General features: G+C 49.2%; 2 protein-coding genes across 2 annotated transcripts; both read right to left on the bottom strand.

The window, feature by feature from the left end:
- Window positions 1-7: 7 nt before the first annotated feature.
- gap43 (growth associated protein 43) lies at window positions 8-11,104 on the bottom strand. Its single transcript, XM_040188976.2, has 3 exons — window positions 10,719-11,104; window positions 4,185-4,836; window positions 8-1,362 (listed from the first exon to the last, which is right to left on the bottom strand). Exons 1-3 carry the CDS (start codon window positions 10,746-10,748, stop codon window positions 1,283-1,285), a joined length of 762 nt encoding a protein of 253 aa, XP_040044910.2. The 5' UTR covers window positions 10,749-11,104; the 3' UTR covers window positions 8-1,282.
- A 3,644-nt stretch (window positions 11,105-14,748) lies between these two features.
- On the bottom strand, window positions 14,749-22,200 carry mpzl3 (myelin protein zero-like 3). Its single transcript, XM_040188950.2, has 6 exons — window positions 21,915-22,200; window positions 20,107-20,273; window positions 16,816-17,029; window positions 16,376-16,532; window positions 15,833-15,902; window positions 14,749-15,660 (listed from the first exon to the last, which is right to left on the bottom strand). The coding sequence occupies exons 1-6, from the start codon at window positions 21,994-21,996 to the stop codon at window positions 15,580-15,582; spliced, it is 771 nt and encodes a 256-aa protein (XP_040044884.2). The 5' UTR covers window positions 21,997-22,200; the 3' UTR covers window positions 14,749-15,579.
- Window positions 22,201-23,241: the final 1,041 nt, after the last annotated feature.

Below are 23,241 nucleotides of genomic sequence, written 5' to 3'. Positions count from 1 at the left end.
TCAACAGTTTATGGTGGTAATTGGCACATTTGCTTTATTTTGAAAACAGACATTGAAACCATCTTTATTTTTTCATACTTTTTCTCACAAGTTTGAACTCCTCGATAAGGTTGAAACTGGACATTGCACTCACTGGAACAGGTGAAAAGTATCTTTTTCTTTTCGCGTTTGTTTGATTTTTCTTTTTACTTTTTTTTTTTTGCGTAACATCAGTGCATTTTTTTGTTTAATAATCAGTTTTTTTTTCTCCAATTCATATAAACTGTCATAACAACACCAAAGACATCAAAAAAGAAGCCGCCACACCTCTTAAGTTTTTGTGACTGCGAAAGAGTTCCTCTCAGAGGGAGAGTTCCCATCATGCATCTGGTTCGATGGTTCATGCTACTGTTCTCACGTTTGGTTGTCAGAACACAAATAGTCCTGTTGGAGCCAGTTACACCAATACTATAGCTGACATCTGTAGTTTATTATATGCTTATGTCATTTAAATGGCAAAAGGTCCTTTACTGTAAATGTGAGCAGACAGGGAGTTTGTCAAAGGGGTGTAAACCGAGCCCGGACGACCCGAGCAGGAATAGAGAGGGACTAGTAGTCCTGTCCTATGGGGGGGTTGTGTGTTCAGGATGAAGCTGCCCAACTGGAAGTGTCACACGTTTAATCACGCATTCTATTCCCCCTCCGATGTGTCGGCGCGTAAACTCGTTTGAGGCGTCTTCAATGCACTCGTGGAGTTGAAAAGTAGGGTTGCATTTTCAAAACCACCTTGTTCTTTTTGTGCGTGCATTTGCAGAAGTACAGATTTCATTTGCAAGGTGTGTTTAAATAAAGTGCATTGAGATGCATATAAAGTGTGGCGCATTCACAATGCATTTTAAATGTGTAAATATCCAGTTGGGAGCATTCATTCCACCACTCATCCACTTATATTAGAGAGTGGAGACCAAATCGAATCCTCCTTCTCCTCCTCCTCCTCCTCCTCATCATAATCAGGGTAACAATCATTTTTATTAATCGACAACCATCAACATCTTCATCATGGAGATAACAATCATTTTTCATAATCAACCATCATCGCCATCACTTCCTCGCAGTATTAGCTTGAGCCAAAAAACGTAACGCTGGAAACTCCCCCAACACGAGTAAATCATTGCCACACAAAAAATGACAAACAAATAGAAACGGACGGCCTTGACGTCGGGAAGGCCAAGAGCGACCTTTTTTAGATTTTTGTGATATTCGTCATACTCTTAATTCTGCTTTCTTAAGGTCAGACTTTGCCTTAGTCATCCTTGGACTCGGTGCCCTCGGCCGCCGCATCTGCCGGAGCGGCCTCCTCTGCTTTAGACTCCTCCGCAGCATCTGGGTGGAGGGAGGGTGTGAGATGTAGAGATATGACACATTAAAGGTGGGTCGGGGAGAGGGAGAGATCAAATTAGACCGCGGAGAGGAGGAATAATGAAGCTCTATCTGGGTCTTCTGACACGCTGAGCATCAAAGCTTTCACACGTCGGATGTTAAAAGTATTTTAGGTTTGGTGACATTCACAAAATATGCAAAAGTAGCTGGAAAATACACAGAAGGAACCGGGGAGCCACGTTGCTCACAAGATGTCAACTCTACTGAAACGGAGAGCTCGTCAGCCAGGAGATGCAACCTAATGCCTGAAATCCCACGCTGGCTGCGTAAATAATGAAGCACCAGAGTGCCGCTAATGGAGCCGTGAGGCATCCGAACCGACATCACAGCGCTAACAGCAGCATCGCAGCCTGTCACGTTGAACGCGGCGTGACGCCCACACGGTCGAGCCCTGAAACAGCATCCAGTGGGGGCTCGCTGTAAAGGTGAACATACGATCCGTGATACGCCACTCGGCCATTGCTAATCAGTAGTAATATCGCACGAAAGCTTCATTTTTTTAAATTGGGTTATTTTAATCTTTTGCGGAATGCAAATTTTGCTGCAAATCAATTATTCATATTTATTACAGTCCATGTAATAAATTCCTTTTTTTTTCCTTTCAAACTCTCCATGTGTTTTTTTTGTTAGCACTTACCTGTTTTATCATGTAGCACAATATAAAGTGCATTACAAATTAAATGTATTATTATTATTATTATTATTATGTAAAATTGAATTCCCTGATAAACTCTTTCATATTGTAGATGGGCTACAATGGTTTTGAGACAATATATATTTTGTTGTTTCGGACCAAGCCTTTTATTCAAGAGCCCTTGAGTGAGCTCATACCGCAATGATCTCATTTAATACAAAGAGAACACATAAAAAGATGACATCATTTCATAGGACGTTGGGGGTGACTGAGTGCATGTGTGTGTGTGTGTGTGTGTGTGTGTGTGTGTGTGTGTGTGTGTGTGAGGGCAGGGCCGGCAGAGAGACAAAGGAGTGGGGTGATACTGTCTGCGTTAGCGCTCGTGCTAATGTGTGAGCACGCGTGTGGATCGAGACAGACCGCTGGACGTCTAGTTCAAAGGTAATTACCTCTTTAGCCGCCATTACACACATTTCTCTGCAGCCACTCGACTGTGTGATGCAATTGCACCCAAGTCACAAAGGGAAAGCGAGTCGGTCATTGTGACACCGGCGCCGTCTCAGATGCCGACACATTTGCAAATGAGAGGCGGCGAAACAGACGGCCCGAAGTCAGGGGATCTGGGCCATCGATCATTGCCTGATCAGCACTTTAGATGCATATGGTCCGCTTTTTTTTTTTTTTTTTTTTTACAACTCCATTTACATTGGTAATTTTGCGCGTCCTGTCCTTGCTAGCAATTAGTCACATCAGCAGCGTCCGGTCTGTCGTCTGTCCAACACGAAAGGACAAAGCGGCGGATCGCCGGCTCGTCAATCACGTCGAAGAGTCCCGTTGGTCTTTTTTATCTCCTCCGCCACCGATAAACCACTTCATAGGGGGGGGCGGCTCAAACAGTAGGACGACACAAAGATGGCCAACGTGAACCATAGGCCGACGGCACATATTTAAGATTCATCTTGTATTCTAAGCGTTTAAGTGTCCGTTTTTAGCCGTTTGGTCAATTTTTGCGTATTCTTGCATTGGATGTTGGTTAGATAAATGATGTACATTTAGATTACATGGATCTTTTGTTTAGTGGATGCCCAGGCATTGCACATTCCCCTTTAACAAAGTGAAATAACTATGAATACTAATTTGCAGTTGGTGTAGCAGATTGTGGCTCCCAGTTGATTCGTAACGAGCCGTTGTTGTATTGTTGTGTGTGTGTGTGTGTGTGTGTGTGTGTGTGTGTGTGAGACAGACTGCCCCACAGCGAGTCGTGACCAGTAGGGTTCATTAATCATTCATCAAAATCAGAGCACCTGTTATTCCCGCTCTGCTCCACGCAGGGGCAGTGATCCCATGGAGGTGGTAACTATGACAACAGGGAGACGGCGCTGCCTAGGTGACCTAGTTTCAGTGTAGTTCTCCGGTCGGTGTGTGTTTCCTCCCTCGCACGCTCCATTAACTACCTGACTGACCCAGTCTGAGAGTCCCTGGGCCAGAGACACAGACTTTTACTGTTTTATCAATGTCATAATGTCATTATGGCCTTTTCTTTCTTTCTCAGGTCCACCAAAATCTATTGGCTGATGTTGGCGGTCCATTCAGCAAAGATAATATCAAATATTTCTGAGCTGATGTGATGTGTAAAGAGGATTTAATGGAGTCATCCATCATGAAACGAGATCCCATCTAAGTTTGTGAGCTTTTTCATTGAGCAAACAAAGCACCCTGGCTTCTCAACACTAACTCTGATCCCGCCCAAGGTACCACCAGCCCATGTTAAAACCCTGCATATATTTCCTGCCTCTTTAGTGAGGGCTTTCCATCTTACGGCTGAATAGTGTGACACTGAGCTGTGTCCGTGTGAACCTGTGAATGGTGGAGAACCGCCAAAGATCTTAAAATCCCAAAGACTTTACAAGCAGTCATTTCCTGCAGGGCCTGCCAGGCGGCGGAGCTTACTTATTCCCTCACAATTGTTTCTCTTTAGTAAGTAATTGCTTCCTGGTAGGTGAGTGTGTTTGGGATTATTTTTGCACCTCAGGTGCATGTCGACATCTTGCTTCCCGGCTCCATCCAATTGGACTTTTTGTAACTGGCATGTGTCTGTGTGTATGTAGTGGCTTTATAAAAGCCTGCATACCTTGTTTATCTTTTGTTTGGTTTGGCTCCTCCTTCTCAGCTGTCGGGCTGACAGCGGCAGGCACATCGGCTTGTCTGGCCTCCTTCTTCTCTTCGCTCTCCTCCTCCTCCTTCTTCTTCTCCTCAGCTGTTGCTGTGGTGGGACTCTTGGCTGCCGCTGCCGCCGCCGGGGCCTCCACCTCTTTGGGCTTCTCCTCGACTTTCTCCTCCGCCTTTGGCTCCTCTTTCGGGGGCTCGGCGGGCGCCGCGGCGGCAGGAGCAGCGGCCGGGGCGGCCGCCACGGGAGACGCCGCTGCGCCTACAGGAGAGGCCGCGGCAGCTGCCGGAGAGTTGGCCGGCTTGTCTGCCACGGGGCTTTTGGCTTGGCTCGTCTCCTCCTCCTTCTTGGCCTTCTCTCCCGCAGCTTCCTCCCCCTTCGCGGGTGCCTCGTCTCCCTCCGCTTTCTTAGCCTCCTCCCCTCCGTCTGTCGCCTCCTCTGCAGCAGCAGGACTATCTCCCTCCTTCTCTTCATCTCCGTCTTTCATCTTTTTCCGAGTTATGTGTCCACGGAAGCTGGCCTGTATTTTCGTGGCAGCCTTGTGGGCCTTGTCCTCGGGTTTGTTGGTGGTGCCATCCTGTTCAATCTTCTGGTCCGCATCCTCATTCTTCTCCACCTGGTAGTCAGAAGAGAGTACCGCAAGTTACCATCAACTGTAGGCCACCCAGCGGGGCCACTGGAAACCAATGAAGGGAAAGTAGCGGTTGCTACGCTAAAGGTTTGCAAGGCATCCCTCGCTGTGGGGATGCGTCCCAAAGTGTCATGCTGGTAAAGAGAAACAATTTTGCAATAAATTCAATGGACAGAAGAGGACATAAGTATATGACACAGGGTTTATTAGTTATGGTGGTTTATGTACTGCTATTCATTACTGGAGAATTTTAGATTTGGGGAAAGTTGGGTCAGGGTTTGAGGGCTGGTTTAGAATTGAGTAAAAGCACAGGACAGGATGAGGAAAAGGGATTACAGGAGAGTGCACAACGTAATATTGAAAGGGGTTCCATGCGTTTACCTTCTGTAACTGGGTCCATAGCTGTCCATCAAATAGTGGGTTGTGCTATGAGTCATATAAATCTAATGAAAAGAAATCAAATGAAATAAAGAAATGAATGATGGGCACTGAAAGTGGCAAACAAAATGAATCAGTACATTCAAAATGAACAGGCAAACAAATCAAGGTAAACTGTTCTCAAGCTCCAAAGCTCAAGCAATCAAAAGCTTAAAATGTGCACCAAAAAATTAATATGAATAAGCAACATGAAGCAAACATAAACTGGCAAAGACCATGCAGGCAGTGCACCATCCCTTAGCCAAATGATGAGGATGTGAAAACAGTGGAATCTGTGTTTTTGTCCTTCCGGGGGGCTTCGTCTGGATCCTCGGGTTTATTTGACAACAGAATGGATTTCATGTGCAAGAAAGAGGTGATTTAGTGTCATTGTGAATAAGGAGAAAACCAGATGTGTGTGAGGATTGTCTCCCCGTTAGATACACTGAAGGACTAAGAAGTTATTGGAGGGAAATGAAGCAGATATTGTCCTCTTGATAATAGCGCTTAAATGGACTCAGTCAATAATTAAACTTACATTAATAAATTCTCCACGGCATTCACGGCAAATGTCTCCTGTACTCGCCCGCTAATTCTTCAGAATAAAAAATGTCCCCTCCTCCTTCCAAATAAGGAGCCGTGCCTCTGTCCTCTCGGTACAGGAGCTTTTCTATCGCTCCGTCTCTGGCTGCGAGGGAACGAGCTGCCTGCTGGAATCTCCTCAGCATTCCGTCCCGTGCCCCTCCCAACCATCAAAGGTTGCCCTGGCAACCCGAGTGCAAACTCATCACAGCGCTGTCTGCCGGTTGGTGCTAGGAAAGACTTTATGTCACCCTGATTGGCAGTGCACCTGACCCCTCGGGGCAGCAGCTCGTAAATCGAAGGCGGGGCATTCGGCGCGGCCGGGGAGGGGGTTTGTGTGCGATGCAGCGGGAGGATGGGGGGAGGCGCGGGGGGCGGGGGGTTACGTGTGCGTCAATGCCGGTGGTCTACGTTCACTCCTTTAATTGAGTCGGAGCGGTCTTCGAGACGCGGCTCGGCTGCCACGTCTCCCGGTACCCGCCCTGCTCTGATGGTGTCATTGTTATGGGACGCGAGGTTCGTCTTGGGCGGACGCCTGATTTAGGATGCAGAGGCCCTGAGCCAACATGTCTTTTTCAGGGTCGCCGTGTCAGTCCAATATTGGAGCGGAGGCCAAGGTGCAGCAGCGTCGGTGGGTTCACCTCCTCCACCTCTATTCACGTGTCCCCAGGGTCTGGGGGTGTAAATCCTGCCCCGGGCCTTGCTGCACTTTTTTAATAGCGTCCCCATCTTCCTGAAGCAATTTTGTGCAATGTGATAGTAAAAAAAAAAAAATTAAAAAATCAATCTGATACTGCTGCCCGGGGGCTTTGCACCGCGCCTCAAATACACTGATTTATGTTTAAAGAATAACTTAGCAGTCCGGGAATAAACTTTTGCAAGTGGCCCGCTGTCAGAACGGACTACTTGGAGATCGACGAAGCATCATCGGTACGTCCTTCCAACCATGCTCTTAATGATATGCAGGCCTCTGGTGTCTTATTGGGCTTTTACTTTAACTGATCTCATGGGTACTTAAAATTGCCCCCCCACCAAAAAAATGGCCTGAGCACTTAACGCTAAATAGAATTACTTCCTGGCTGCAAACAGTGAGTCAGACAGAGAGCGATGGATGAGGGTGTCTGGGAATTGGGGGGGAATGACATCATTGTTGGAGTATATCATCCACTTTAGAGATTTGGGTGTGAGTGCAAATGTAATAAAATGTAGAGTAACTGGTGATCTCATATCAGGATGACGACTTGGGGAAGAAAGATCACCATCGCAGTTTTACCACAATTACAGCATCACCGTTTGACTTACTGATGTGCGTCTGCGTGCATCACCCTTCAGAAGTGCTGTGCCGTGACTTTCTGACTCACGTGGTCCGGGTTCAAATCAGACTGTTAAGTGAACCCCGGTCACGTCAACCCGACCGCGGGCGTCTGAGCGGCACACATTTTCATTCATAAATGCAGAGAAGCACAAGGTAAACTCCCTTCGAGTCGCCCCACCGCAGTTCAAACACTTACTTCGTTAATCTGCGGCGAGGGAACTTATTTGCTTTGTGAGGTTAATCAAATATTTTATTAAATCTAGCTTGCAGTTTTTCCACCCTCCCCTCCAAAAAAGGGGTCTTTCTGGTTGCCATGGATACACTGTGTTACCCGCTTTGAACTGTTTTTATTATACAGCAAAAAGCCGGATGTTTAAAACATGAGCGCAATTTTCCTCCATGATTGTAAAACAGATTATGCAATTACAGAAGTATAATGTAGCTACATGAAAAGCCCGCTGCACGCCACGCCGCCATATGTAGGTGACAAATAGCTTCATGTTGAGAGTAGCTCGCCGCTAAATGTCTCCACAAACAGGACAAAGGCCTTTGCCTTTCCCGCCCCCCGCTAATAAAACGGATAAATAGTGTGATTTGCGCTCCATCAGAAGGCCGGATGTGTCTACTAGAGCAGCCTGCACGCCGTCCGCGTCTGTCCCCGTCCCTGGGTGGGCATCGGCTGCCGTGAGAAACCACACCCGAGAGTCAATGGCTCATCCGGCGGATCCATGACCACGCGTACGCGCACACACACACACACACACACACACCATCCCCCATCGGTGACACGCGGTAACAATCCGCAGGGACTTGTTTCCGGAGGGGGGGGGGGGGGGCGGTACAGAAAGGGGGAAAGACACGTTGGAGCGGTGGGTTTATGAGGGTTGAATTACCACAGAACCACTGCTCACGCTAATGCACACAACACGCCATCAGGGTGGGTTTTTATTTTTATTCCGGCGCCTCCCTTTCCATCTCGCCGCTCTGCTCAGCTTTGGATCGGTCGCTTGCCAGAAGGGAGATAAATGTCACAGGTGATGTGTGCATTGATAATGATGGAACCCAACAGGTCCGGCAGCTGAATTTCTCCATCCAAGTCACTTTTGTGATTACTGAAGCTTTATTATAAACTACCATCTTCACACCAAACGTTGCACCTATAAAACGCATCGTCTGATTCAAATGAAAATGAACAACCCATGAAACGGCAACTCCCCGTCGGGCGCGAGCTCGCGTTGGGCGCACGCAGACTTTCTGCAGTGACAGCTCGCTCCTGCAGAACCCCCCCGGCGGGCACTTCAATGGCCGCCTGCTTTCCCGCAGGAAGCAGCCAGACACCAAAGAGCCGAGACGAGCTGCTGTCTCCGGTATCTGCATCTCCTCCTTTCGGTCTCTGCCATCTTCCACTTGTTCTCTCTCTCTCTCTCTCTCACTGCGCGAACTGCCACCCACTCATTCTCTCTCTCTCTCTCTCTCACACGGAGACGGAGCACCACACCCTTTTAGGCAGCTATCTTCTGCAGATGAGGAGAGGGGGGCTCAGGTGGTGACTGCCACAGCCCCCACTCGCTCGCTCTCTCTCTCTCTCTGTCTAAAGGAGGTACTGAGGTTTTTTTTTTCTCTGTTAATGCTGGCGTCCATACGTTCGCGTCATTTCATCCTCCCGGAGCAGCCTTTGATTCAATTACACCGCCTGAACAAAGGCCCCACTATCGCCACTGATCTCCCAGGGGCTGAGGATGGGGGAAGGGGGGGGGGGGGGGGGGGCAGTGAGGGGATGTGGGGAGGAAAGGAGCCACAGGGCAGAAATGGAAATATTGGCTGTTAATTGTGCTTTGGGGGAAGGTACTTTCTTGGTTTCGAACTCTTACTGTTTAGGCGCGAGGTCAAGGTGGGAGTGGGACGGGCCTCGGTGACGGGAGGAGGACTAGGGATGGAGCCGGGGAGGAGGTGGAGGAGGGTGGGATTTGAGTTTTGGTGGGTCTAACGGTGGAGAAGGAGTTAAAGATGAAGACCCTGGCAGAAGTCGGTCAAAGGAACCGTCTCCTAGACCTGAGGTGCTAGTAGCCACTCCCATCGCGGAGACATCGCCACTCCACGCCGCTGCATTCAAAGCGCCAAACAGGCTCTTTGCTCCTCGCTCACCCACCCGTGAAAGACCTCGGAGCCCGTCTGCATCCAACCAAGCCTCCGCTCCTCAAAAGCAGGCGGCAAGAAGATGACTGCTTCTTCTTTTTTTTTTTTTTCCTCCTCCCCTGTGTGCGAGCTGGAGGCAGCGCCGGGCGCCTCACCCACATGGCTGCAGTGTGCCGGCTGCCTTTCTTTTGATCCCCCACCACCTCACCCCACCCCCTTTGCGCCTGCTCACCTCCTCCAACCGTGCATCACCGCCGCCACCACCACCTTTCCTGCCGGTGGTCGCCAGCATCCAGTTCCCTCCCTGCCTCTCCCTACCTTCCCCCACACCTTGAAGCCTCCCTCCCTGTCTCAGCCTTTTGCTTTTTTTCACCTACACCCCCCCCCCCCCCCCGCACCCCCCTCCCCCCCTCTCCTCCTCCCCCAGCCACCCCCTCCCTCCATCTACCTCCATGTGCACCGGCTACACTCCACCCCGCCGCATGTTCTCCTTCTGCCTCTCTGCATCCCGCATGTCTTCTAACCGGCGAGTCTCTCTCCCTCCCTCCCTCTCTGTCTGTCTGTCTCTCTCGTCCGTGCCAGTTATTACAACTCGCCCCGGATAACATTTAAGAAGCAATCAAGTGGCATCAGAACCTATTGTGTTAGGAGCCCGATAACGTCTCAGTCGGTGGGAGATGGCGGCAGGAACCGAACCGCCGTGATGGCTGGAAAGAAGCACGGGGGGGTTGAACCGTCTGTCCGGACCCGCCCGCCTCCTCTTATCCTAAACCACCCAAAACCTCACAGTGCCGTCAACTGGCTGCGTGCACTTATACAACTGGAGGTGCTGTGATAATCCATTTAGTCTCATTTGTTCACGTCGTGGTCCCCCGAGGCCCCTGACGCTGCCCCGCCCCACCCTTTTTTTTTCCCCTCTCTGTGGAAATTGGAAAGTGGAAAATTTCCTTGTGTTTGCCCGATTCTGCTCAAGTAACAAGTACAAAAAGACACTGAGACCCTGAGACACACTGAGAGATGTGAATCCTCTTTACAATGAATACGAGTTCAAACCCAGGGAGGCTTTTCAGAGACACGATACAATAATCTACCTAAGTGCCTTCCTTTAAATCTGTCACTTTTTCAAGTGCGTGATCAATACGAGGGGACGCCGGGTCGCCCCAAGGATCGAGCTACAGTCTGGTTGTGGCAACATCCATTCATGCAGGGTAATCACATTGGCGAGGCGTGTCCGGGCTCCTGTAGAGGACCATCGAGGCCCCCCCCCCCCCCCCCCCCCCCCCCCCCCCGAGTCAAAGCAAAATGACACCCACGTTTCCTCTAATCTCTCCTCCGGCACGAGGTTCACAGCTGAATGCATCATTTTGTCGCCACGAATGAGACGCAGATATTGATGAGGGAAATGAGAGCAGTTTACCGGTTTGGTTCTTCTTATGCAGCACAGCATAGTTGTAGTTGTTGTATCCTCCCTTCTTCTTCTCTGCTTCTTTCTTCCCTTTTGCCTCCCTTTCACTTCTTCTCTCTCGCCCTCTCTCTCTCTCTCTCTCTCTCTTGCTTGCGTGCGCTCTCTCGTGCACACACACTCCCTCTCTCTCTCTCTCTCTCTGGCTGTATCAACAGCTAAGCCGCCCGGTGCATTTACTCATCCTAGTTCCACACACACGCTCTTCAGTCAGTCTGCCTGGGCACACCTCTCTCTCTCTCTCTCTCTCTCTCTCTCTCTCTCTCCCCCCCTGACAATGACTACAAGCCCACCCTTTAAACCCCTCCCTTCGCCTCTCTCCTCCCCTCTTCTCTTCACACTATCCCCCTCGTAGTGATAAAGTGCACCCCCCCCCCCCCCTCCACCACCTCCCTCTTTCAGATCAGCAGTCCTCTCTTCCACATCTTCCCACCCTCCTCTTCCTCCTCCTCTTCCTCTCCTTCAGCCTGGTTCCAGCGAAAGCTGCGGCCCCACCCTAAAAAAAAAAAAAAAGGCTCCTGCTTAATGACTGACTGGATGCCTTCAGATTCCCTCTGCTACGCCTTCATTTGTGCGGCCCTGTGTTTGGCTGTCACACGTCTTATTCCCTCTTCACCAAAGCCTGAGGACGTTCCTCTCGCGCTGCGTGTTCTGCTCTCTCTGACCGGCGGCGGGGGGGGGGGGGGGGGAGCGTGGGGCTCTGGGTACAAATTGCCATGGCGATGCCAAAGGCATGTTTTCTGGCACGGCCTGCAGGAAGTCGTGCCAGGAAAGACGTGTGAAAGAGAGCAGTGATGATCGCACACAGACACACACACACACACACACACACACAGACGGTGCTCTTAGGACACGCCACCTCCCCACCCCCCCTCCCCTCCACCCATACCCAGTGCGCTCTGTTCTCATGGAAACACCAGCAGATAGACCAGCAGAGCAGAGAAGGAGGAGGAAAGAGAGAGAAAGATGGAGAGAGACATGGAAGGAGGGAGGGAGAGAGAGAGAGAGAGAGAGAGGGGGATGAGAGTAGGAGGAGGAAGAAAGCGGTCCGGGTGTGGCAACACCGACTCTTTCCTTCTCCCTCCCCCTTTTATTTTTCTCCCTCTGTGCCCACAGTGTGTTTTAATGAGCGCGCATTAGAAGCATTACCGTACAGTGAGGCTGGCAGGCACATGCTCATGCAAACACCCACACTCTGTATTTGTATTTCATGACGCACACACACACACACACACACACACACACAGCAGTGACAGAAAAGTCCCCCGCCCCCCCCGCTCTGACACTGGCGAGCCCCAGCAGATGCTACAGACACAACGAGGATGGACGGAGGATACAGGAGGAGAGACAAGGGAGAGGGACGGATGGATGGAGGAGGAGGGGAGGGGAGGGGAGGGGGTGAGGGGGGGTTCTTAGGTGTTGTGCTGCACGCCATTCTTCCCTCTTACAGGATTATTCCACATTCCCGTCCATCATCAAGCGGCCCTCCCGGTGGTCGCTGCAGGAGGATGCAGCTCCTTCGTCAGGCAGGTCTGCTCCCCTCCACTGGAACCCGGCGAGGCACGTTCATTCAGCCGGCAGCTCAGAGAAGCGCCTGAAAACGTGTTAAAAACACGCTGATGAGAGGGAAGACTATGAGGATGAAATGCCACGGCCTTAATAAATCACCAGACATGGAAGGATTTTACAATTTACTGATTAGTGGAGGCAACAATTGTATCTATTTCTCTATTTAGTCTTTCTTTTGGTAAATTAAAAGCCAAAGGCTACTGCTTCACACATGGGATTATTTATCATCTTATATTATATTTATTTAAAAATCAAATAATTGAAACGTGACATCTTGAGCCCTGGTTTTAACCCCGGCTACTTTCACCATTTCTTAAGGGACTTAAGGGACGTGGGTGTTTAATAAGACGCTTCATGTTTGCCCTTCATCTGCATAGAACTATGTTTTGTTCTGGTCTAGTTTATTTAGTTCACCCAAAAGGTATTTGCTTCATTTCAACCAATCATATTGCGGCGTACAGCAGCACAATCATATACCCGCAAATGGAGGAAAGGTCTTAGCATTCCGGTCATTTGATGGTTCTGTTAACCTGCTGACCACAGGGATCGATGATGTCACAGCGGCATCGAGGAGCAGCCAGGACGAAGGTTCTGGCTTCACTCCAGTGACGAGATGTCAATTCCAGTGATTACGGCCCTCGTTTATTATTCAAAGCGAGTTCTTAAAGACGGTTGACGTCATCAACTGAGCCCAGGTTTGTTTCTGCCTGCGTCCTATGAGGAGGAGGAGGGTAGTTTCTGTAAACTATTTGTATTTAAATAAAGCACAGTGTAAGTGTTGTGCAACGAGCATTGCAGCCTCGACCAGCGTGTCTCTTAATGGTAAACAAAGTACAGTCAACATCCTGCAGCTAATGTCCCGAAAGGTCACATTACTCATTTTGTTGGGGGGTTTTTTAGACCCTGTTTATTAAATGTGAGCCTCGCTCAGCGTACCTTTGAATAGGAACGGTTGTTTGTAGCGTTGCACATCATTGGTAGTCTGTCCTTTTAAAGCGACAGTGACGAAGTTGCTCAATTGCAGCGTGAAAGGTCACCGCGTCCGGGAAACAAGATGAGATTTACACGCAATCTAATAACTGCAAATTATCTTGAACTATTAGAGGAGGATCTAAAGAAGAAACGTAGCATGGCCACCATTGTGTCAGGAAGACGTGGGAAAGTGGTGGTTAGGATTGTATCCAGATAGAAGACGACGTGTGAGGTAATAACGCAAACATCTGTCCTACAAACATGCAGAAAGCTTTTTCAACGAGTCAAAAGCTAACGTGGGATCTTCAACCTGCAATAAGTCGTCTTTTCAGTCTGTGCAAATATTTGAGGGAAGATCGAAGGAATCCAACACGGCTCTGCTGTATCTGACGTGAAATATTACCCATCCAAGTTGTAAAAGAGCTCATTAGCGCAAAGATCAAACCGAAAAACATGTGAAAGAGGAAGGAAAATGTAACATATTACGTAATTAGCAGTTTCTAAAACGTAAAGGTCGCGATTGTTTCTACGAGAGGCTGTTTTCCCCTCAACGCTGGTATTACCACAGCGTGATACATGATTATATTATGGCTAAACACCAATGACATTTGGACCAAATAATGAATGGAAGCTGCTAAACTGTCACGTTTGATTCACTGCCGAGTAGATTTTCTTCAGCCTCGTTGGGGACGAACAGCAACTTTAAATCCTCCAGCAGCTTTTTATTGAGGCTAAAGTGAAGCCCGAGGTCTCTGGGTCAAGTCCTCCGTCTCCTCCGGCTTGTTCCATACGCTGTTCGACACAAACGTCGGATATTTAGGAAAAGAACCAACATGATGAGCAAGTATTTGACTGCCTACATTATTAAAGGTAGACTAAGAGAGTAAAACATATTAACCGAGTCATCGGGCAGCAGACAACTTGGTAATTAGTTCCAAAGTATTTAGCTTTGGACCATAAGTCCATACGATGACGCAAAGTACCATAAATGAATGATAAATGTCAATCAAGCAGAATGCACGATGTCAATCTCTCGAGTGCATCAGGGTTCGACCATGTTTTGAACATTTAGTTTGGTCACAAAGGTCTTTCCTGAGACGGCAAGAGGACAATGACCCAGAGGACAGAAACCAGGTTTCGCCACCAGCAGTGATGAGATAAAAAAAATTGAACCAGATGTCCCAGAAATAAGAAACCTACATTCAGCACGATGAATCCGAATGAGCCGCCTCCTGCATCCAAGCCGTCATCCGCATGTTCTTCTTCCCCCCCCCCCGGCTGACATGAGTAAGCCGTTGCCATGGTAGTTCAGATGAAGCAGGAATCATAATGGTTTTCGCCATAGCAGTGTGTGAATTATTGAAACCCAGAGGGCATGAATGGAGCTCGATGAGAATCAGGAGAGGAATGAGACAGAACGAGGACTCGTCGTCCAACTGCGTGATTCGTTTGAGGGTTTTTATTGGTTTTCTTTCATGTCTCGAGAGCGCAGTGACTGCGCGGACAAAGCAGATGCTGCCGCAATTGTGAGCGAAGCTCCGAGACTCCGGCCCGTCCCGATGAGTTTCAAGGGAATATTCAAGAGCGTTCATGAATAGTGCAAAATACCGAACAGAGAGAGAGAGCAGGGGAGAAAAGGGTGGCAACGTGCTACACGCTTTGCTCACACAGGTGCAAAGAATCTTTATTAACTCATTATGAAAAAATTCCTATATGTACAACATATGGCATAAAACTAACTAAACCATTGGTTTTCTGTCCAAAATAATACGAATATATATATCTAACAGAAATGTTCCACTGCGACTCAACAGAAGGCATCGGCCATTTTTCACCATGACACAGGCAATAAATTAGACAAAAACTCATCCACCTCCTTTACAAGCAAGTGACAGATACAAATCCTCAGGATATAAAAGCACACATTGCGCTCATCTGTGTGTTTGTTTGCATGCGGAGGCTCAGCTTACCTGTACAGAGTAAACCGATAATATCTCATCAAGACTACAAGCTGTAAAAATGTAGAAATTAAGACTTCTGGCTCGGCCTAGAAAATGTAGAAGCTGCTCGTCAAGAGGGGTTTTAAATGATTCGCATAACGTTTAGTGTGAATTTAATGCTGGAGATGCATCATTTCCAAGTCGTTCTTCCAAAAGAGATCCGCCCCAGAAGTAACCACCGCCAAGGTGTCTGGGGAAGTGGCAAAGGCGACACCCGGTACCTCCCACTTGTGAGGCTCCGTGTGCAGTTACGGCTCCCGACCAGCAGGGGGCCTCTAGCACTGAGACTCGGCGTACCCCTCATCCGCAGGAGGCCTCTTTTTCAGGTCGTAATACCCGTCTTCGTCCGCCGTGTCCTGGACAGACCAGAAAACCCGGGAGCGTGTCACAACACACACACACACAAATAGCCACAAAACAACTACATGGGAAAAATCTATACGTTATAAGCCCTCAAGTAAAATGAGACGTGAAATGGATCCGGCAGACGCGTCTTATTAACGTCGTTTGTGGGTTGGTGAACTGTACCATCATATAGAGGTCACAGCACGCGGCCCTCCTCGCTTTGGCCCCCGCTGGGTAGACGCCATACTCCTCTCTGTTGGACGCAGAGCGGACAGAAAAGCCGGGTTAGCGATGGCGATAGTCACACTCACAGATGCCCCGTTTCATTGTGACACTTTGTACACACTCTGCATTCCCGTCAGTGTTATTGATGCCATCGGTTAAACATGCATTATAGAGCAGCGCTGCTTTGTTTAACATTTACATTCTGGATTCGGCGTCAGTCAAATGAGCGAATAACAGCTCCCGTGTGACTTCAAACCATCAGGAGGAACTGCTGCACTAAAAAAGAACACGCCTGTAAATCAGCTAACTGCAGATTTTAAGTACCTGACTACTCGCTGATTCACAGCGCCTTCCACGGCCTCAAACTCAAAACCTAAATGATTGTTTAACCATTATGGAATTAGCAGTGGGGACGCACATTTGTAACCATCAAAGCCCACCAGGACCGCCATTGCCCCCCAGGAGACCCACGGCGGCGACTGGTTGGATGAACCTACTCACCCCTCTGTGACCTCTATGGGCGACCTGTAGGCCTTCGATTGGTCGTGCCGCTTCTTGGGACAGAGCATCCGTCCAATCAGAATGAAGGTGATGATAGTGGAGGGGAGAAGGACGAACGCCAGGAGGACCGCCACGTCGGAGAAGCGGACGCTGGCCACTGGGGGAGCAGGTCGTGGGGGTCATCAGGAGCACTTTAACGAGCCGTTTGTGCGGCGTGCTCACTAACACACCCGGTCATACGTGCACGCCGCATACTGCACATACGAGACAGGCCGACGCAGACACCAAACATGATCGGATTCGGCTGCCGTCTAAATGTATGAGGCCTTCCTGCTCTCAGGGGGGGAAAAAAGCCAAATACAACCCTGACCCTTAAAGTAAAATCCACATTCCAAACGTCCGAGGTCGAATCCTGCCGGCGTGCGCGTGCACCGCCTTACCTCTGGGCGTGACAGTGAGCACCGTGTGTGAGGTGGGAGACCCGTGGACGTCGGGCGGGTTCCTGACGGAGCAGGTGTAGGTCCCGTTATCGCTCAGCGTGGCGTTGACCAGGGCGATGGACGCGTCCCCGCGGGCCGGGACGCCCCGCCACTGGATGCGACCCTGGAACTGACCTCCGATGGGAGGTAAGGCCCGAGACGAGAAGTGGAAGAGCTGGGGGAGGGGAGCAGAGGAGCGCGTTTAGTTTGCATGAATTATAAAAAAGGACAGAAAGAACAGCCGGTGATGTTTGCCGCACTTCCGTTCCCCTCAGACACAAACGGCGGTCTCATCTGGGAAGGCGTCCCCGACCAAACCGCATCTCGATGATCCGTCATCTCCTTTTGAGCGCATTGCAACGAGAGTCATCATCGCTCCCGAGTCGAGCTCCCGATTTTCCCGCCGAAGGGAGCGAGTCTGAGCAACAGGCGGCGGGACAGATGGCGGTGGGACATTCTCTTCTGGCGATGCTGATGAGAGCCGAGCGAAGAGCGCTGCCTGCTCGGTTCGGAGGAACATTAATTAAATCCCCAATGAAGCACCGCATTTTTGATGGAAAACGTCTCGCGGTTCCTCCCACATGGTGACATTCTGAGCATTGCGGCGTGTGTGCGTGTGTGGGTGTGTGTGTAGGATGGGGAATGGGAATGTGTAGTAGATTTACTACAGTAGTAGATGCTCAGGGTGTAGCTTGTGGTTAAAGGTTTTCTGACGCTCTGGTTGTTCGTCAGTAAGCAGAGACACGAATAGGAAACGGACAAGTGATCCCGTAAATATGAAAAGGAACAATACGCTTTCATCTTTTCTCCATCGTGCACATATTGTTTGCTGCATTACGTCTCGCGTTTTACTGACCCAGCAGCGCTAATGCATTTGTAAATGGAATGAATGCAAAGACAAACGGATAAAATAAAAAAGGTCAAAACTTGGTGCAGGACTAGAACAGAAATTCTTCTGCTGTACGTTGTTGAAGGTCATTATGCCGCGTCTCTGTCCGTGATGATAATGTGTGGGGGAGGCTTTTCTGGGGAAGCAGGAAGGGAGCGGTCAGTGCTGCTGGTTTGTGGAATTTCTCGCCAGCCCGTTTAGGAGCCGTGTTTCTAGCTCGCTCTTGCTGGTAACCAGCCTTAAATTTAAGATGGAGAAATAGTAACGTACAGCGGACGGCCGGTCATTAATCTTCTCACCACGTCTCGTACCGAGCTGGCCCGAGTCAGACAAATGGATTTTTTTAAGTATTTGATGAAATCAAAAGCTGCTGCAGAAAGGAATTATCAATTTCCTCTAAAAACACTAAACACTTTTCACAGCACAGTCGTAGGGCCCCGATTGTTTAAACTTCGATTCGTCGTTTCTTTTGGTCACTAAAGCTGACGGGTATATTTTTTTTATCCTTATATTTGGGAAGGTGGTCCTCGAAAAGAATTAAAGTTAACAAGAAGGGCCTTATTTTAAAAAGGTTTCTCATAAATGTGACACGTGTGAATAATGAGCTCTGGTAATCGGTGCAAGTCTCTCACGTACAAAACGAGAGTTACGATGCATCGGTCTGATATTTGGGGTTATTCTGCAGCGGTTCCGGTGTCGTTCGCGCCTCTCAAATCCGATGCTGCGGGTTCATCAACACGTTCGCCCCGCTGCCTGCAGGATTTCACGCAGCACGGATCAGCTTACGTGCAGACAGATTCTCCGATATCGCTGCTTTGTGGCCTTTTGTTAACACAAGCTCACAGGAAGGCTAAAGCAAACACGCCAGACGCTGACAAGAGTTTTACGGCTTTGCGTGGAGACTAATCTTAGGCCCGGCTGATCATTGGACCCACACGAGAGCGTAAGTCCCTGAAAACGTGAGAGACGGGAAACATTTTAGACCCAAGGATCCCTTTAAAGTCAAGAGAAGACGGTTCTCAGCCTTCTACAACTCTATGTGACGATTGAGACAGAAGCCTCCAATGACTCAGCACTTTTCAATGATCTTATTAAACCACATTCCGAAAAGTTGAAATCGCCCACATCTCTGACTGAACATTCAGCGCCTCTGCTGCGATCTGAAAAAAAATATATATATATAACGAAGATTCTCTTCGGGACTGAGGTGATTATGCAAAGTCACTGAAGCACTGCAGCAATTCAGATTGACACTAAAGCTTTGGCAGCAAAACCAGATTTTTTCCTGCCGGCGCTTTTCTCACATGCTTATTCCCGGTGTGATATACGACTGGGCACACGCGGCCCAATCAAGCCGGTTGATGAAATTGGATGGAAAGTAAATGAAGGCTGAGAAATAGAAAATGAAAAACCTCCATAGCACGGGCCCGTCAGCAAACTGCCACAACACGCATTTCGCTCGTGATGAAAGAGAACCGACTGGTCGAAGCCCGAGGGACTTTTTCCACGCCGCTCCTTCTTTAACTAGCAACCTGCTTTGTGCAGTGATGCCAAGCGCTCTGCTGACACACACTCTGAACAACCACTCAATCCCAACCAGGTCCTTCTCCTCCTCCTCCTCCTCCTCCTCCTCATCCTCGCTCTTTACGCAGAGCTGCTGCTGCATCTTAACGACTAAACCAACAGCACTCCATAACGGCGCAGCCACAAAACATTAGCCTCCACTTAACTCTGAGTGCTCCTGTAGGAAATGATCGCGTATGAGGTTGCAGCTACCGCGCTGCGGATTCCCATGGTCCAAAATGCAATTACAGACCGCCGCGCCCGATGCTTATCTTTCGAGTACAAATGGAACTTCTCGTATGATGCGGTGGTTCGGTCGCTGAAACCGAAGCCGCGGCGTGCGGGGGTCAGAGGGCTGAGTGCCGCCGCGGGTCGAGATGGAAACATCCCGAACGCACTTTGAACAAGACCGCCGGATCACCGCGGAGAGGGAGAGGGGCATCGTGGGAGCTGAGGGAGGGGGGGTTGAGTGGCCTCCGGAAGGGGCAAACAGGCGGGACGTTACCTGATGGTGATGGTGATGAATGGCGCTCACTGGTTGGAGCAGCGAGTGGCCGGACTTTGCTTCAGGGAATCAAGGGTCAGATCGACGGAGAACGCAAATAAAAAAGCGGGATAGTCGAATGATTTGTGTTTGCACAGAGAGTGTCACAAATCTAAATAACTAATACAATTTAACCCTAATGGGGATCAGTGATCGTTTTAATTGCTAAATATGAAGGGGGGGGGCGGGGTTAGGGGGTATACTCATATTTCTAATATATATATTGCACCGTTGCCCTGAGAAAGCGTCTACTCACCGAGCCCGGAGTCCCTCCGCTCTGCGGCCTGTAGGACCAGTCGACCCTCATCTTGCTGGTCGGCGTGCTGGTGGAGGTGAAAGTGCAGGACAGCGTGACGGTGTCCCCTTTGGACGCGTGGAGCTCTGCCGGGGTATTCACTGAGATGGAGGAGACCAGGGAAGGCGCTGGAGGAGGAGAAGGGGGGGCAGTGAGTGACATTTTACTCTGTTGCAGGAGGCCGACTATAGAACAAAAGTGTCGGCACAGCGAATTCCTCACGCGGGTTTTCTCGCCACCGCGGCTGCTTATCACCTGGTGACTAATGCCGAAGGCGGCCGGCCGATTTACCCCTGAAAGTGGCGCGCGGGAACAAGAGCTGAAGGCAGCTTCTTTTGAGGAAGACCTCCATGTTCTAGAGAAGCAGGCGGTCATTGTGAAGAGCCTTTTCTTAACAAATACTTCGGTGACAAAACAGGGCAGCTGGTGTGGGACAACGTGTCCACACCAGCTGACAAAGACGTATTCAACCCCCCCTCCCCCCCTTCTACTGTGTACCAATCCAACTAGCAGATATCAGGCTGTGTGACTGAATAAAGGGAAGCTGTGGACTGCTGCTCGCGCTGGAGGAACCAAAGTCGTTAGAATTCCTCGCTTGACGTCTACAGCACGTTTTCTAGCGATCCAGTCAATATGAGACGATATTTGTATGGACGGACCAAAGGCTTCAAATTAAAAAAAGTACGCTGTTGGGCATAAAATAAAACACTCCTCCACTTTCAAAGCCAAAGCCTCACACCTCCTTTTCTTCCTCCGAGGATGACGCAATCATCACTTCCGAAAAGATCTCAGACCGGCAGCACGTTCCTCCATCGGACGCCGAAAGAGTTCACGTTCCGCTAAAGACGTCTGTCCGTCCGGCCCGGCTCATCTATCAAGGAGCCCGGGCCGAGCGACTCGACGGCGTCAACGAAGCCGCCTCTTCTAGGAGGAGAGAAGAACAAAGCCAAGAGGCCTCCAGAGACGGAAAAACGCCCCTCTTGAACTTCTTGTTCAAGACCTGATTGCGTCAACCGATTAATTAGTGGCGAGACGTCGAAGGTGACGGCTCTAGTTTCCCCCGAGACGTCTGGGAGACGAGGAGGGAAGAACGTTTATGGAGCGGTGAGAAGGAAGGTGTTGGAATGCTCCTGACACCGTCCCGGAGGTCTTGACCCCGGGGAGGGGGAAAGGCTCACGTCTTTTATACGCTGGCACACAATGTTCAGAGACGCGTTTGTGCGATCGGACAAAAAGGCTCATAACCGGCTGCACACACAGTGGAGTCCCCTTAGAGGACAGCAGTGTTTACACGGGCGGTTTGGACTTGAACACATTCCAATCATTGGTCGACTAAATGTGTAGGACTTTGTCTGTGAGGGGTTTGGAGTTATAAGCACTGTAATTATGACAATTGTTGATATATTATGACAATTGTGGTTCTTTTTTTTGAGGGTCAAGAGGGTCAAAAAATGTTCTTTGTAAATCATTTTGCTCTTTTTATTCAAAAAGGAGACGTGTTTATAATCATGATATGTTCCGAATGCTTAACTTAACGGTGTTTACTGACGTTATATCCTCGTGAGAAGTCCGTAGCATTTCGTGCGCGCACACCTGTTAGCATCGGCCTCAAGCGCAGGTAAGCGACCGTCGGGACCGCGCTGCCCTCCCGGCGCGTTCGGACCCGCGGGAGAGCCGCCGGTTCCTCCCGGGACGAAGCTCCGGTCAGAACCTCAGCGAGGTGACGGCCCGGTTTGTTTGTTTGTTTGTTTGTTTTTGTTGTTACTCACCGAACAGAGCCAGCAGGAGCGGCCACACGGTCACCTGACGCGGTCCGCGCATTTCAATATGTGGAAACGAGTTCACGCGCATGAAAAAAAATAAATACCCCCCTCCTCCCTCCCGCCACCCCGCCACCCCCCAAAAAACGAAACAATGTCACTAAAAGAAGCACAAGTTGCGTCAAATCGTCGGGGAGATTCCGTTCATTCTCTGTCCGGCCGTGCCTCGCGAGTCTGCGGGGAGCAGGGTGCGCGCGGACCGCCCTACCTGACAAACAGGTGTACCAGGAAGTCCGACCGACCGAAACACGTCATCGCTAAAGAAACACACAACGCTTTGAACTGCTCACATATTTTGAAATGTTACTTGTTGGATGTGTAATTAGGATTCAAATTATAATCATGATAATGCCGTGAATAATAAAAAATAAATATATAAAAAATATTATTGTAATTCTTGTGTTTGTTACTTGTTCGTTAGTGCACTTTATGCTTAATATTTTTCTTTTTAACTTTTTTAATATTTAACATTTTTAACTTTATTCCCTTGTTTTATACTAAGCCATTACTAACCCATTGCATTAGCATTTCATTTTACTTTATTTTATTACTTGTGCACTGCTGTCTTGTCTGTCTACTGTCGCGCACTAACCGCCAAGACAAATTCCTTGTATGTTTGGCATATTTTGGCAAAAAAATGTTTCCTGATTCCTGATTCCCTTTTCTGAAGGGAATCGTTTATGTCGTTGTCGAGGGGATTTAGTTAATGGCGCTGAAGAAAAGGAGGTAGTCGGTTTGCTGTCAATCCAAACAGATTTATTTTTTTAGTTTAGAGCATATGATATACGTCATTATTCTTTGTTATAGTACAGCTCAGGTCTTCCTTGTTGCCAGTGTTTTGGTACATTTTGTAAAAAGAAAACACAACCCAAAGTAAATGGTTTACATTTCGTGCCACCTTGTTATTTGCCAGTGACATCATCATTTCACCCGTTGGGCTCTCCTTGCCCTCATATGACCCCTTCGTGTGGAGGGCCGGGGGCCCCGAGTGCCGGCTTTACCCCTCCAGCCAGCTTCTGCATAAAACCACGGATGCTCCAGCGGGACTCTTTCTATGCATATCGTCTCCGATCTCCGGTCTTTACCGTCGTAATTATCTCCAATGGGAGAAGCCTTTGCTGGTGTGATGTTTTATCTCTGCCCTGCATGTTTATACAGAGTCCTTCTGAAGTTTATTTAGGCCTTTATATGGGCCGGATTGTCGGTTACATCTTTACGTGCATTTTGGTGTGCCAGCAGCGTTTCCTCAAGCAGAGAAGCTGTAGTCGTGATTTCC

This window comes from Gasterosteus aculeatus, chromosome 1, assembly GCF_964276395.1.
Source record: "Gasterosteus aculeatus chromosome 1, fGasAcu3.hap1.1, whole genome shotgun sequence".
NCBI classification, from domain to species: domain Eukaryota; kingdom Metazoa; phylum Chordata; class Actinopteri; order Perciformes; family Gasterosteidae; genus Gasterosteus; species Gasterosteus aculeatus.
This window is presented reverse-complemented; position numbering and strand designations above follow the sequence as displayed.